Source organism: Micropterus dolomieu, linkage group LG23 (genome assembly GCF_021292245.1).
Source record: "Micropterus dolomieu isolate WLL.071019.BEF.003 ecotype Adirondacks linkage group LG23, ASM2129224v1, whole genome shotgun sequence".
Taxonomy (NCBI): Eukaryota; Metazoa; Chordata; class Actinopteri; order Centrarchiformes; family Centrarchidae; genus Micropterus; species Micropterus dolomieu.
In genome coordinates this window covers 21278698-21291039 of record NC_060172.1, presented here as the reverse complement: position 1 = coordinate 21291039, position 12342 = coordinate 21278698, and the positions used below count along the sequence as shown (strand labels likewise).

General features: G+C 38.9%; 1 protein-coding gene across 7 annotated transcripts; it reads left to right on the top strand.

Moving 5' to 3' along the window:
- The first annotated feature begins 7777 nt into the window (after positions 1–7777).
- On the top strand, positions 7778–11829 carry LOC123963996 (serine/threonine-protein kinase pim-2-like). Of its 7 annotated transcripts, none has more exons than XR_006823306.1 (9): positions 7778–7925; positions 8206–8577; positions 9208–9302; positions 9421–9468; positions 9710–9925; positions 10015–10192; positions 10312–10488; positions 10594–10952; positions 11690–11829. XR_006823306.1 is itself a non-coding variant. In XM_046041147.1 (9 exons), the coding sequence occupies exons 2-9, from the start codon at positions 8407–8409 to the stop codon at positions 10683–10685; spliced, it is 1035 nt and encodes a 344-aa protein (XP_045897103.1). In that variant the 5' UTR covers positions 7778–7925; positions 8206–8406; the 3' UTR covers positions 10686–11153. The 7 variants fall into 7 exon arrangements, 6 of the variants coding, with proteins under 6 accessions (XP_045897103.1, XP_045897102.1, XP_045897100.1 ...); XM_046041147.1 differs by lacking the exon at positions 11690–11829 and adding an exon at positions 8786–8848 and having other exon boundaries at positions 8206–8572; positions 10594–11153; XM_046041146.1 differs by lacking the exon at positions 11690–11829 and adding an exon at positions 8788–8848 and having other exon boundaries at positions 10594–11153.
- The last annotated feature ends 513 nt before the right edge of the window (positions 11830–12342 follow it).

Here is a 12342-nt window from a genome sequence, read left to right as displayed (position 1 = left end):
TGGCAGCTCTCTAATTGCCAATTAACTCAGGGCCACTGCTGTTATCTCTCAATCGCGCCAGCCTCTCTCCTCTGCCCCGTACTCCTCTTCCAGGAAAATTGGGAGCTTTACTCCTTCCTTTGCTCATTCCCCTTGCGTGTGCAGACTCAAAAGCCAAAGCTGTGTCAAATTTGTTGTAGTTCTTTTGAAAAGCAGTGCAACACCAAGGGACATGACAATAACTAAATGGTTATCGTTTTGTGTCACCACTACAGAATTGTCTGAGCTCCTGCTTGCCCTGGCTGGTCTGCATTCTACTCGACTGCCACTAAATCACCTTAACCCTCTCCTAAGAACAAACACACCCAACAGCCCATTACGTACACACACACACACACACACACACACACACACACACACACACACACACACACTCACAGACTAAGCCACTAAATCACAGAGAGCAAATGTGACAGGATAGCTAATCTAACTGTAAACACATTTGCTGTTAATCCTGAAACAGAAAAAGCCCTTAGAAAATACATAATAGTAATGGGAAGGGAAAAAAACAAATTCATCTCTGGAGAGAGCTTGAGGTGAGAGAATGGATGTTCAGTTTAATTCAAAATAACCAAAACTCACATTTAAACTCAAAAATACACAAACACTCAAAACTGGTGTCTGCACCCTTATCACCATCCCATTAAGCAGGATAGAGTTGTTAGTAAACGTGAACACACATGACTATGCAAGGAATGACTATACTATACAGTACTCGGCAAGAAAAAAAAAGAAAAACCCATAAAAAAGACAGATCTATTATGGAGCGAAACATTGTCAGGTAACTGTTAAAGGTGGAGTACATGGTTCGAATTACGGGGAGGATTGGGGGGGGGTCTGACCTCCCAAGTTAAGGCTTGGACCCCCCCAAAATAGGCAAAACGAACAGTTCAGGGGGGTCTTTCATACCTGTATTTGTAAATATTACAATATATTTCCCGTACTCATGCCTTATATTCAAGAATCTTGAAATACGACTTCAGACACCCCTAAAATGGACCATACCATTTCCTAACATTAATGTTAGTAGAACGTCTTGTCTGTCTGCGTCACTCGCAGCGCAGCTGCTCCAGTCCGGTGCATCACACGCTAATGGAGGCGCAGCAGGTTAATGTCAGTAGCTAACTATTTGGCTGCTTTAATGCACTTAACTTTCCTACCTTCAGAGATTCGTAATTAGCATTTCTTTTACTTAAAATTAGCTATCTGATGTTAGCTAGCTGAGAGCCCACCCTATCATTTCATTATAACTATGTAATTTCATATTTTTTGTAATTGTCAGCTACCACTGGTGCTTAGGCATAAACAGTGAAATTGGGGATTAGTTATTGTAGAGATACATTTGTACATGTATATAGAATTTAGTATTTTATAGGAGGTCTTTTGTGAGTCCTTTCACAATTGTTTTAACTCTGGAATTCCCAAAAATTCCCAATTCCCCAACAACAGTGTATGACTACTGCTTTATTGGATGCAGATTACATCATTCACAGTCAACATGAGCAAGAGGAAAGGAGATATTTGCTAAATAAGAGTAAGTTGAAACTTTAAAATTGATGAGAATAATAAAAATGAGGAATTAGAGATAATAATGCAGACTGTATTTTATCTGTCTTTAGTTCTGTATCAACACTGTGTGGGGTTTTTTTGAGAACCAGAACACCAGTGCTCCATGCTCCACACAGCGATACTCTCCTGCTACTATGACTAACATCACAACAACAGCATCTTGGCAAACTAGAACGTAAGCTGAATCTCCATGGGCAAGTCATTTAACGCTACCTCAATCACAAATCATGGCTGGAATGGCTGGAAGAGTGTGGCTCAGTCTGAGCCAGTGGCCCCCGTATCACCCCCTCCCTTCCGAACCCTGCGAAGAAAGAAATACAAGACAATAAACAAATTACACTTTTTAACAGAGCAGAAATACTTTTTTTCGTTTTATATTAGCCTATATAATAACAATTTAATTGAAATATACAGTATGTGTCTGTTTAGAGTTGCATAATTATTTATTAACCATACTATTTCAAAAGTCAGGTGTTATTTTTGTTACAAACAACAAAGGTTATTCTTGACATATCCCAATTTTTAACCATCAATATCACAGAATGTTTCATTGTATTGCAGATGAAGAAAATTGCATATTTATCTTTTGCAACAAATAAGTATGTAACTTAGGCTATGACCAGCAGAAGTGATTCTAAATGAAGAGCCATTTGGGAGCTAAAAGGGCCAGCCTTTGGAAAGGAATGGAGCCATGAAATTTGGCTCCCTCTAAAGAGGCGTAATTCCCATCACTAGTACACTGTGCTCTCTGTGGTGACAACGACTGGCTGGCTGCATTTGTGATTTTCATGAACTATTGTGAAAAATATTACACATTATTGTAATATATACTATTATTAATTTAAATGAATAGTACCTAATGTTAAATTTAATATGTACAATATATAGCCTTTTATGCGTTTTATGCATATAGTCGTTTTCACACTATTGTTTAACACAACAACAAAAAAAGAATAGAACGGTAATGAGTTATATCCAAACCATCATGCAACATTAAAAAACATCTTAAGGACTAGGCCTAATAAAGAGCATAAAAGCAAATGTGGCAATGAATTTCTCTTGGGCTGCTTAGTATTTCAGAGGAGTTCTTTAAACATCTCCCTAAGAAAAGAGTGAATAGACAGTAAGGTGGTGAGAGGGAAGGGGAGACAGGAGAGTGAGCCAGTGTACCAGGGAAAGTGGAGGAATGGAGCAGACAGGAAAAAGGAGGTATTAAGGGCAGTTGACTTGAAATGACTTGCAATGTCTTAGCCCTGGTGGGTAATGAGTAAATAGCTCTGTCTATATTAATGTTTCTCAACCTGTTTCTTTTCAAATGCATACGCACCTGGTCTTTTCCTTTGATCAATGTCATCTGCCAGAGATAGGAAAGGTTAAAAGGATCAGCGGTTTTATAGCTTTTCCATTACATAGGCTGTATTACTATTATCCCGACCGGACAAATCACAGCAAATATCAAAGCTGTAATGACAAGGTTTATAAACCCTATACTCACACAGCGTCAAAGTAATATTTCGGGATCATTGTAATGGTCTCAGTTAGTCTCTGTGATTAGCCTTTCTGACCTTCAGATCATTTCTAGAGTGAATCGAAACAAAGGTCACATGTTGTCTTTGAGCATTTACCATGCACACAGGAGAAAACCTGTATGTAGGAAATACTAAACTTTCCAGCCATTAAATAGTATTCATGTCATCCAAAACAGCAACGGTTATGTGTTCCAAGTCCTGAATCATCTGAGACTACAAATTAAATTGGTGTGGCAGCAAGTCCATAAAAACATGTAACTGGAAGATTGTTTTATAAATTCGTCGTGAGAATGTGTATGGCCTCCTGTATTATCTATGTAATAGCTGTAATATGTGTGTTTTTTAAATCCATGTGAGGGTTCAGTGTGAGTATAGAGTGAGCTCGATCAAGGAGAGGTTCAGCATCATGCTCAAAAAGCCTCCAGAGGAATTCCGTTAGTTTTAAGTCAGGCTGTCTGAAGGGCAGGGGCAAAAAAATAGGACACCAGGTACATGCATTGAGGCATCAGCACGCGGAAAGTTGTGATGCATTTAACCCTGGTTAAGATCAGAATAGTTTAAGTATTAAAGCTGGCATAGACAGGGTTAGGGATAAAAGAGTAACTAGCAAGAGACTCCTAAAGCACATTTTCATGCACATTGAGTGCATGGGCAGAGTGTGTCTACAGTAATTTCCTATTGTAATTCACCTCTGTCTGTTTATGCATTTGTTATGATTATATTACTTATGATCAAAACTAGCAAGTCGACGATTTTGCTAACACAGCCAAACACAAAGGAAGTGTGACAACAAAAGACATAGCAATATTACTTACTAGCCAGCTGTGTACACAGAAAGAATGCCAGCTCGGTGTCTGTCTTGCAGCCTTTTATCTCACAAAGCTTGTGCCAATGTCCGGGAGCCTCTTGCTTGGTCACTCTCTTTTTCTCTTCTTACCTTACTCTGTCAACTTCCTCTTTGGTTTCTTCACCTCTGCCGATAGCTAACATTATGCTTATGGAATTATGCCCATAGAGGCTGCTGAGCCCAGTTATCTTGCCTGCTCGCCCGGCTCCAGCTCGACATCAGCACTGCTCTCCACCAGCTGCATCAGTTGCTGTCTAGCTTTGTTGGCTAACTTACTACCTGGGCCAGTATTTATCAAGCTTCTCAAAATGCCATTTTAGTCTTAAGTGCTGAGAATTCATGAAATTTACTCCTACTTTTAAACTTAAGAATAAAAGCAAGTTATCAAATTTCTGAGAGACCTTGAGAGGTCTCTCAAGTGGTTAGGAGTTGCCAGTAGGGCTTGTGATGGCACTGTGGAGACAGACTTGCGGAGAGGAGATGAAGAATTCTGACGACGCGCAAGTTAATAAGACGGGGTCGAACAGCAAAGGTATGAACTTTGTGAGCGAGTTTGTGAGGGACGTCATCTCACCACTGACTTTACGCAGTAATGCGTTTTCAGTTAAATTGAAGGTGGAGATGACGCTTTGTTTATTTGCCACAGGACAAACGCAAAAATGATTTTGGCCGTCACAACCATCAATAAGCCAAATAATCATGGAAACAATTATAGCACTTAGGCTACAGCTCCACACATTGTCACGCGTTTCATCGACTTCCTTAATGTGTAGGCCTATATCATAATGTATTATCTTGAAAATTCTTTATTGTTAAATGTGTTTTGAATATAAACTCCTCATAGGAATTTCACCATTCACTGTGAATTTATCTGAGAATATTCTTAAAGAAGGAAATCTATTTAGTGATTGGTCCTGTCCAAAATCCTGTTTGCGGCACAGCAAAGTGTCGTAAATCAGCACTAAGACTGACACTTAAGATTTAGTCCTACACTTCACTCAAATTAGGACTATGATAATTGATAACTAACTTTTAAGCACAGCTTTGAGCGAAGAATGTTTTTACTCTTAAGTCAGTTCTTAGCAGTGTTCTTATGAGTAATTCTGACAAGCTTGATAAATACGGGCACTGGTCTCTTGCTCTGCACTTTCTCTTATTCTCTTCCTTGCTTCCACTGACAACGTCTTCTTCGATCTCTCCGTAGCTTCTGCCACGATATCCATACTTACATGTACTTTTTGCTTCATCTCACTGCTTGCTTGCTGAAGAGTTGTGTTGTTGCAGTAAATCATTACGCCGCTGTCTTGATAAATGGCTGGGATTCCAATGTTATATAGCCCAGTAGCAGGCACTGCGGGCACTTGCTTTTGAAGCAAATTACGCAATTTTGCAATTTTATGAATGTTGTGCTCCACAACAATTGTTAAATTCCGTTAAAATATTTGTTTTTTATGTTTACAGTCACATGGTTGAATATGCATTTAAATAATGATTCATACAATTATGATCCTGTTTCTGAAGACTCTATTTAGGAACTTAATTGCTGTGTTGAATGTCTGAACTGGGACGTATTTTTAAAAATCCTCTGCAGATTTGGACAAATTTACTGACACTATATCATGTTACATTAGTTTCTTTGAAAATATGGTAATTCCTCGCAATTTCCTTGAACAACTATTGAATCAGAAGAAACAAACCTTTTATCTGAGGGGCAGCACTCCAGGAGGTCCAGGAGTATGTTATGATGGAGATAGCATTTGCTAAACTAAAGTGGAGGGTGAACTGAGAAATAGTAACTCGTGCAGCCTGGAGAGGCGTCAAATCTATGGCAGGAACGTAAAATGAAAAGTGAAATGTGGAGTGTTCTGAAATGTCAGAGACTAAATTGGCAGAAAAGTTAAATAAGTTTTATCCAAGGTTTGATGCACATGATTTTAATCATGAATACTCTGAGTTCCATGACAAGCTAGAGGGGCTGTTAGATATAGATTGATGTAGCCACAGAACGTAAATCCTTCAGCCTTGTCAAGAAGAGAAAAACCGCAACTCCAGAAAATCTGTGCTAGGCAAGTAAGTCGAGCAATACAAATACTTGGGAACTATCCTGGATGATAAACTTTGATGCCAACACTCATTTGATTTAGAAATAAAATGTATTAATTTTTGATAATAAAAAATACATTTAAATTTATTTTTTTAATTCTTTTGTATTTTTTCACTGCAAGACAAAAAAATCTTTTTTTATTTTAAGTATTTTTTTTACTGATCTGTATACAGTATATATTTCTAACAGCAAAATCAATTTTGTTGTTGATGTTGTTTTATTTTACACTTGCTTTGGCAATGTAAAGTGTTTCCGACTACATTAAAGCCCTTTGAATTTGAATTTGAACATAAAAGGCAAGCCAAACATTGTGTTTCTCATGCAAGGTCATAATGTTATAATGTTGATAGTAGTTAAAAGTATCTGTTGAAAGTGTTCTATACTTCTTTTAGTGAGTCAGTTTTAAGATTTGTGAATGTGTGCCAAATTCAAAGATGTAATTTAAATTATCTTTGCCACGTGTCAAGTCAGAGCCACACAGAAAGCTCAGGTCATAATTATTGGGCCTTTTATATAGTGAGTTTAATTTGCTTCCATCAATGTGAAGGTTTCACCTCCCCAGAAGTGACACAAACAGATACATTAAGTATTTAATTCCATCAGCAACTGGCTTTTCAAATAAAATATAATGTAGCTGTGGGTGTGATAGGGTGTTTTCTTATCTATTTTTCGTGACAATGACTACAGGTATGTTGACTCTAACCTGTGTACTGTGTTTTTTTGTGTTTGTATGTATATATTGCATGGATTGACGTTTTTATTAATTGTTGTATTTGATATTGACTACTACTGACTGCTGTTTGCAAGCCAAATTGTCCTTCAGGAACATTAAAGCTTCACTCTACAATAACAAATACACATTTTAAATTGAATATATCACAATATAATTTTTTTCTAAAACAAATGCAGGTACATGTATATAACCTTTAAACTTGTTTGCAACTTATAACACCAAATAATACAACCATTCTCCGAAGCTATGAAGCGTGTTGGAGTTCAGATAATGACATTGTGCAAAGTAAAAAAAAACTGCTGTTAGAGGGGACCTGCTACAGTGGCCCTCCAGCAAAGTCAAGCAATACTAAGTGTTCTACGCAGTTGTTCCTGTCCCATTTCCTCTTCCATTTGAAGGTCCTATGCTACCAGACGTGAAGTAATGTAAATAAATGGAATTAGGAGAGTACTGATGGGCTAATCAACGGCATATGCTATGAATGAGTGCTAATCTTGGGATGGCTCTGATGACTTGGATTGGAATTGTAAATAGCGAGCTAAATGACCTTGAGACAAGTCTCATCAGATGTCAAATAACATGTTAGGATTGGTGCACCAGTTCAGAAAAGCACAACCTGTTTGCACATGCTGCAAAAGATGGAACAAGGGCTGATTTTTAGCAAATTATACTAACACTGTTAAACTGGTTTATTGTTTTTTTGTATGTTGGAAGACAGATCATGAGAGTCGGCCCCCGACCATGTTTTAAATATGAATGAAGAATGAAGAATCCCAATCTGTTGTTGTTGTTTCTGTTTCAGGTACCCTGAAAGCATGAAATGTCTTTATTTTTGATTTTATATATATATTGGTTTAGATTTGACTTGATATTCTGCATTCTAATAAGTAGAACTTGACACAGTAGAATTTTGTGAGGTCATCACTTTGTTGTCATAATACTCAGTTCTTTACCAGTTCTTCAGAGGGTTAGGGTTACAGCAGACAAGACACCTCCAAGTTTTCGTCATTTCAACGATGAACCATTACCGTTTGAGGGTCATGGATTCCAAATCGTGGCCAACAACAGGCACTGTTCAGGTTCGGGCCTCCAGGAGACAGCTGAGTGAGTAGTGGGACAAAATTCGAGCAAAAATTGCAGTGTCTCCTACTTGTTAATCCACATGATGATGTAGCTTGTTGGTCAATGATTACTAATGCTGGCACTTACTGTTGGTAAGCTTTTTAAGCCAAACATTTCATTTGGTCCGAATGAATTTAATAAAATATTCACATGATAGAAATTGTTTAAAAGGTCTGAGTGGTCCACATATGAATGGGTCTTAGTCTGAATACAAATGTGCACAGTTTGGTATTAACTCCTGACACTTCTCACAATCATCCAGCTGATTGTCACTCTGGCTCAGGAGAAACCCCAGGCCTCTCCAGACCCAGTGATGGAGCTGTGTTTGGTGAGATAAAGACCAGAATCAAAAGTAAGTCTACCTCTGATGAGAGTGAAGAGGGGCAAATGAAGGGAAGAAGAAGGACCTGTACCTCTGCTGAGGACCACATCGAGACCTTCAGACCTTCTTCTTCAACTGAGGATGGTGGGACATGCACACTCACCATCATCAGAAAGAGGAAGTCTAAGGAGACAGAGGGAACCAGGAAGAGGAGCAGAAAGACCCCCAGCCACCAGGCCACCACTGAGGCCTCCTCTATTGACAAACCTGGAACCTCCTTGTCAGCAAACTCTGCCACCCATGACAGCAGAGGTTAGATGGGATAGAAATACTTGAGTTTGCTCTTCATGAGGAGTACCATTTAGCCTGTGAGGACTGCTGTATAACTTCAACTGTGGATCTGGACCGAGTCCTGCAAAGTTTGACAAAATAACAAAATAAAATATTTAATCACTGTAATGCCCCTTAAAATAAGCAGTTCAGCATTTTGTGAATACATATATGTGTATGCTTTCTTGCTAGAAAGTGATGCCACCCTCATATCTGTCTGTTAAAAAAACGACTACAGCATGCGGACTCTTAGGTAAGCATAAAGACTGGAAATGGGGGGAAACAGTCATTTTTACACTTTTTTTTAAACCAACAAACTTGTTAATTAGTGAGCGTTACAGATAAGGTACGGTAAGTGGATTTTGTATTTTTGGACAGATTCAGGCAAGTTGTTTCCTGTTTCCAGTTTTTATGCTGAGCTAAGCTAATCCAAAATGTCCAAATGTCCAAAACCTCAAACTTTTATTTTTAATTTGGATTTGTGTTGGAAATAGGACTTCTTCTATTTTGTAAATACAAGTTATTATTAGGGGTTAGTTTAAATAAGTGTAATCAATGAAATTTGCAAACAAGTATAATCTAAGTGTTTGTGTTTGTATTTTTTTTCTGCAGCTGCCTTTGAGGGTAAATACGAGGAGGGGGAACTGCTGGTTGAAGGAGGCTTCGGATCAGTCTTTGCTGGGAACCGCAAAGACGACAATCTGCCTGTAAGACTCACACACATGCCATACACCATACACACACCACATACACCCTACACACACACATTATCTATAGTTCAAGTAAGTAGTATAAGCTAACCACATGTCTGTTACTGTCTTGTAGGTGGCCATAAAACATGTACTCCAGATTAACATTAAGCGCACATCAATGGTAAGTGATTTCTTCTTTGTCCTAATGCAAACAAATATCTAAATGATTTACATCATTAAATCATCAGGGTAAAATTTCTCAACATTTCTTATTTTAAATTTTAAGTACAAAGGGAACATATGCACAGTTGCTCTTGTACATCACACAATCTTAAGAGGGAGAATTTGTTTAGTTTTTATATATATGTATACATGAAGGTTTCATTATTTATTTTTTACTCTCTGTCGCTCTTTATATAAAGCTTCTGGATGGGGAAACTAGCATGATCCCTTTGGAGGTGGCACTGCTGCTGAAAGTCAAACCAATAGGAGCAGGGACCAGTGTAGCCGTAACCCTGCTGGACTGGTTTGACCTGGATGATGAACTGATTCTCATCCTAGAGAGACCAGTCCCCTGCTTGGACCTTATAGATTATATGAACTCTAGAGGGCCCACCTTGCAGGAGCAGGAGGCTAAAGTAAGTTGCTGGTGGCATGTCTATGTATTTCTGTATGTGTCCCACCCACCATGCCACACGGTCTACATGTCTCTTTCTCTCTCTCTCAGACCATTGCAAAACAGCTGGTGGATGGTCTAATTGAGGTTCACTCTAGGGGTGTGTTCCACAGGGACATCAAGCTGGACAACATTCTTATTCAAACCGGCCCTGATGTCCCACGTGTCAGGCTTATTGACTTTGGCTGTGGCGCATTTTTGACAGAGCGGATGTACACTACAAAACAAGGTAGGCTCTCTTTCTTTTAGCCCTATTGTCTGAACCAATCAAGTATCTTTGTCAGCTGTGTCCTCTCCCTCCATCCCTCACCATTTAACTTTGTCCCTGTGTGGCTGTGTGTATTGTAGGAACCTATGTGTACACCACCCCTGAGTGGTTCCTGGATGGGTGGTACTGGGCAGAACCGACTACAGTGTGGCAACTCGGTGTAGTGCTGTTTGCGATACTGCATGGATATCTTCCCTTCAGCAACAGCACTGAGATCATCTATAGAAACCCTGACATCAGTGACTGTCTTTCCTTCTGTAATTCATAAACACACACATGCACACAGTACAATCAGGCACACACAGAAACACACATAGAACACAGTGTTTGTATTAAAACTTGATTTCTGTTTGTCCGTCCAGACTGCCAAAGTTTTCTCCTGAGCTGTCTGATTAAGAGCCCAGAGGCCCGATCCACTCTTGAGACATTGAGGCACCACCCCTGGCTGATATGATCCAGACTGGACCTCTCAGGACCACAGATCATTCAGCTCCCCTCGTCTAAAATCAATGCTGTAGTTCCCATGTATGGCTCCCACTGCATCCTCTTTGAAGCAGAATAAGTGAGACAGAGAGGCCACAATGTCTATGTCGATGCCTGCAGCTAGATGAGTTGCCAGCTTTAACTCAGCTGCTGTCATTGTGTCAGTCTTCATGTTTGACACAGCTACTGCGTCTAACACCCAGCTGTCCGTGGAGAGCGGATGCGTTCGATTATACAGGTGCTCCTTATATTGTATCTGTAAATAGCAGTTAGGCTCAGCAGGACACTCCCTCGCTCTCAACATTTTGTGCAATCTGCAGTGATGTAGTGGTCAGATTTGGAACTATAGGTCTTGTCATACATTGGGGCCCAGAAAGACTGTCTTTACAAAATAATTACAATATCTAAGCAGCAGCCACAAATAAAGAGAAAAAGCTTATTAATGGACTGGCTTTCCATACAGTGTAGCTTGGGGAAGACTCACACTCACCCCTATGGGCAATTTAGAGACACAAATTATCCTGCAAGGCAGGAGGCAGGACCACCCGGAAAACCATGCAGACAAAAGGAGAACACACAAATGTGAATGTGAATAGCAAATTGAAGCTGTTTAATAGGTGTACCATAAATAAAAAATCAGATGTATAACAGTAATGCATCTTTAAAAAACAAGTTTTAAAGGTTTACAACTAGTGACAGTACTACTCAGTGTAGGAAAGTCCCTTAGAGACAATGTTTCCACATACTGAGCAAGAGGGACCTGGAAACACTGACTACAACTTACAGGAAACACAGCCCATCTGTTAATTAAATTGACTGTGCTGCAATTGTGTCTGGGATTGTCCCGGTTTCAAGGAGGGTGTCCCGAGTCCTGATAAATATCTGTTAAACACTCAAATCTCCCAGGTTTTCAAAATTCACTATGACATTTTGGTTTTACAATTACAATAATAATTATATTATACTTGTTTTCAGCCCTTACATAGAAGTTTATCATGTTCTTCAATGGAATTGGGATCAAATATTATGGAAAGGTAAGGAAATTTTTTTCACATTCATTAAAAATGTGTGGGATCCCTGGATCACCTTTCTAAATAAAGGTTAAACAAATCCAAAAAAATTGAGCTACACAACTGTTTCAACAATTTTATGATGCTCTAGCACTTAACACACAAGTGACATGGAACTGAAAAGGCACCAGTTTGCCCTTTTGTCTTTCTCTCATTTAATTGATTCACCGTGGTGCATGGTGGTACATAAGTAGACTGACGATGGTGAAGACTCTAGAGGAAACTGTGAAAGAACTCTACATCACACATTTAATGAATAATTTACACATTACAGTCGTGGGTGGCAAACTGTGTTCATATTTCCAATCATCAACAAGCTAGAGGAACACCAGAATTTCTTCCAATTTTCAGTCATAAGGTAAAACATGATTATCTAAACTACTGTAATGTTACCACAAAGTCTATTTATAAGTTCTTGATCATATCACATGATTTTCATCAGCAAATGGAATATGCCCACTTATCATAGAATAACTCATAAAATTGTAGATGTTCAAAGATGGAGTACTTTTTTGGTTCATCTGGTCTTGCTGGTTTCAGTTGATCACAATCAAATTC

What these genes read in the sequence shown, in the direction of transcription:
- LOC123963996 (XM_046041142.1), top strand. Translation starts at nt 7,838, where the DNA reads ATGAACCATTACCGTTTGAGGGTCATGGATTCCAAATCGTGGCCAACA. An exon ending in GCAAAGACGACAATCTGCCT is followed by an intron (nt 9,303 to 9,420) that starts GTAAGACTCACA and finishes ACTGTCTTGTAG; the next exon opens with GTGGCCATAAAACATGTACT. An exon ending in TGCAGGAGCAGGAGGCTAAA is followed by an intron (nt 9,926 to 10,014) that starts GTAAGTTGCTGG and finishes TCTCTCTCTCAG; the next exon opens with ACCATTGCAAAACAGCTGGT.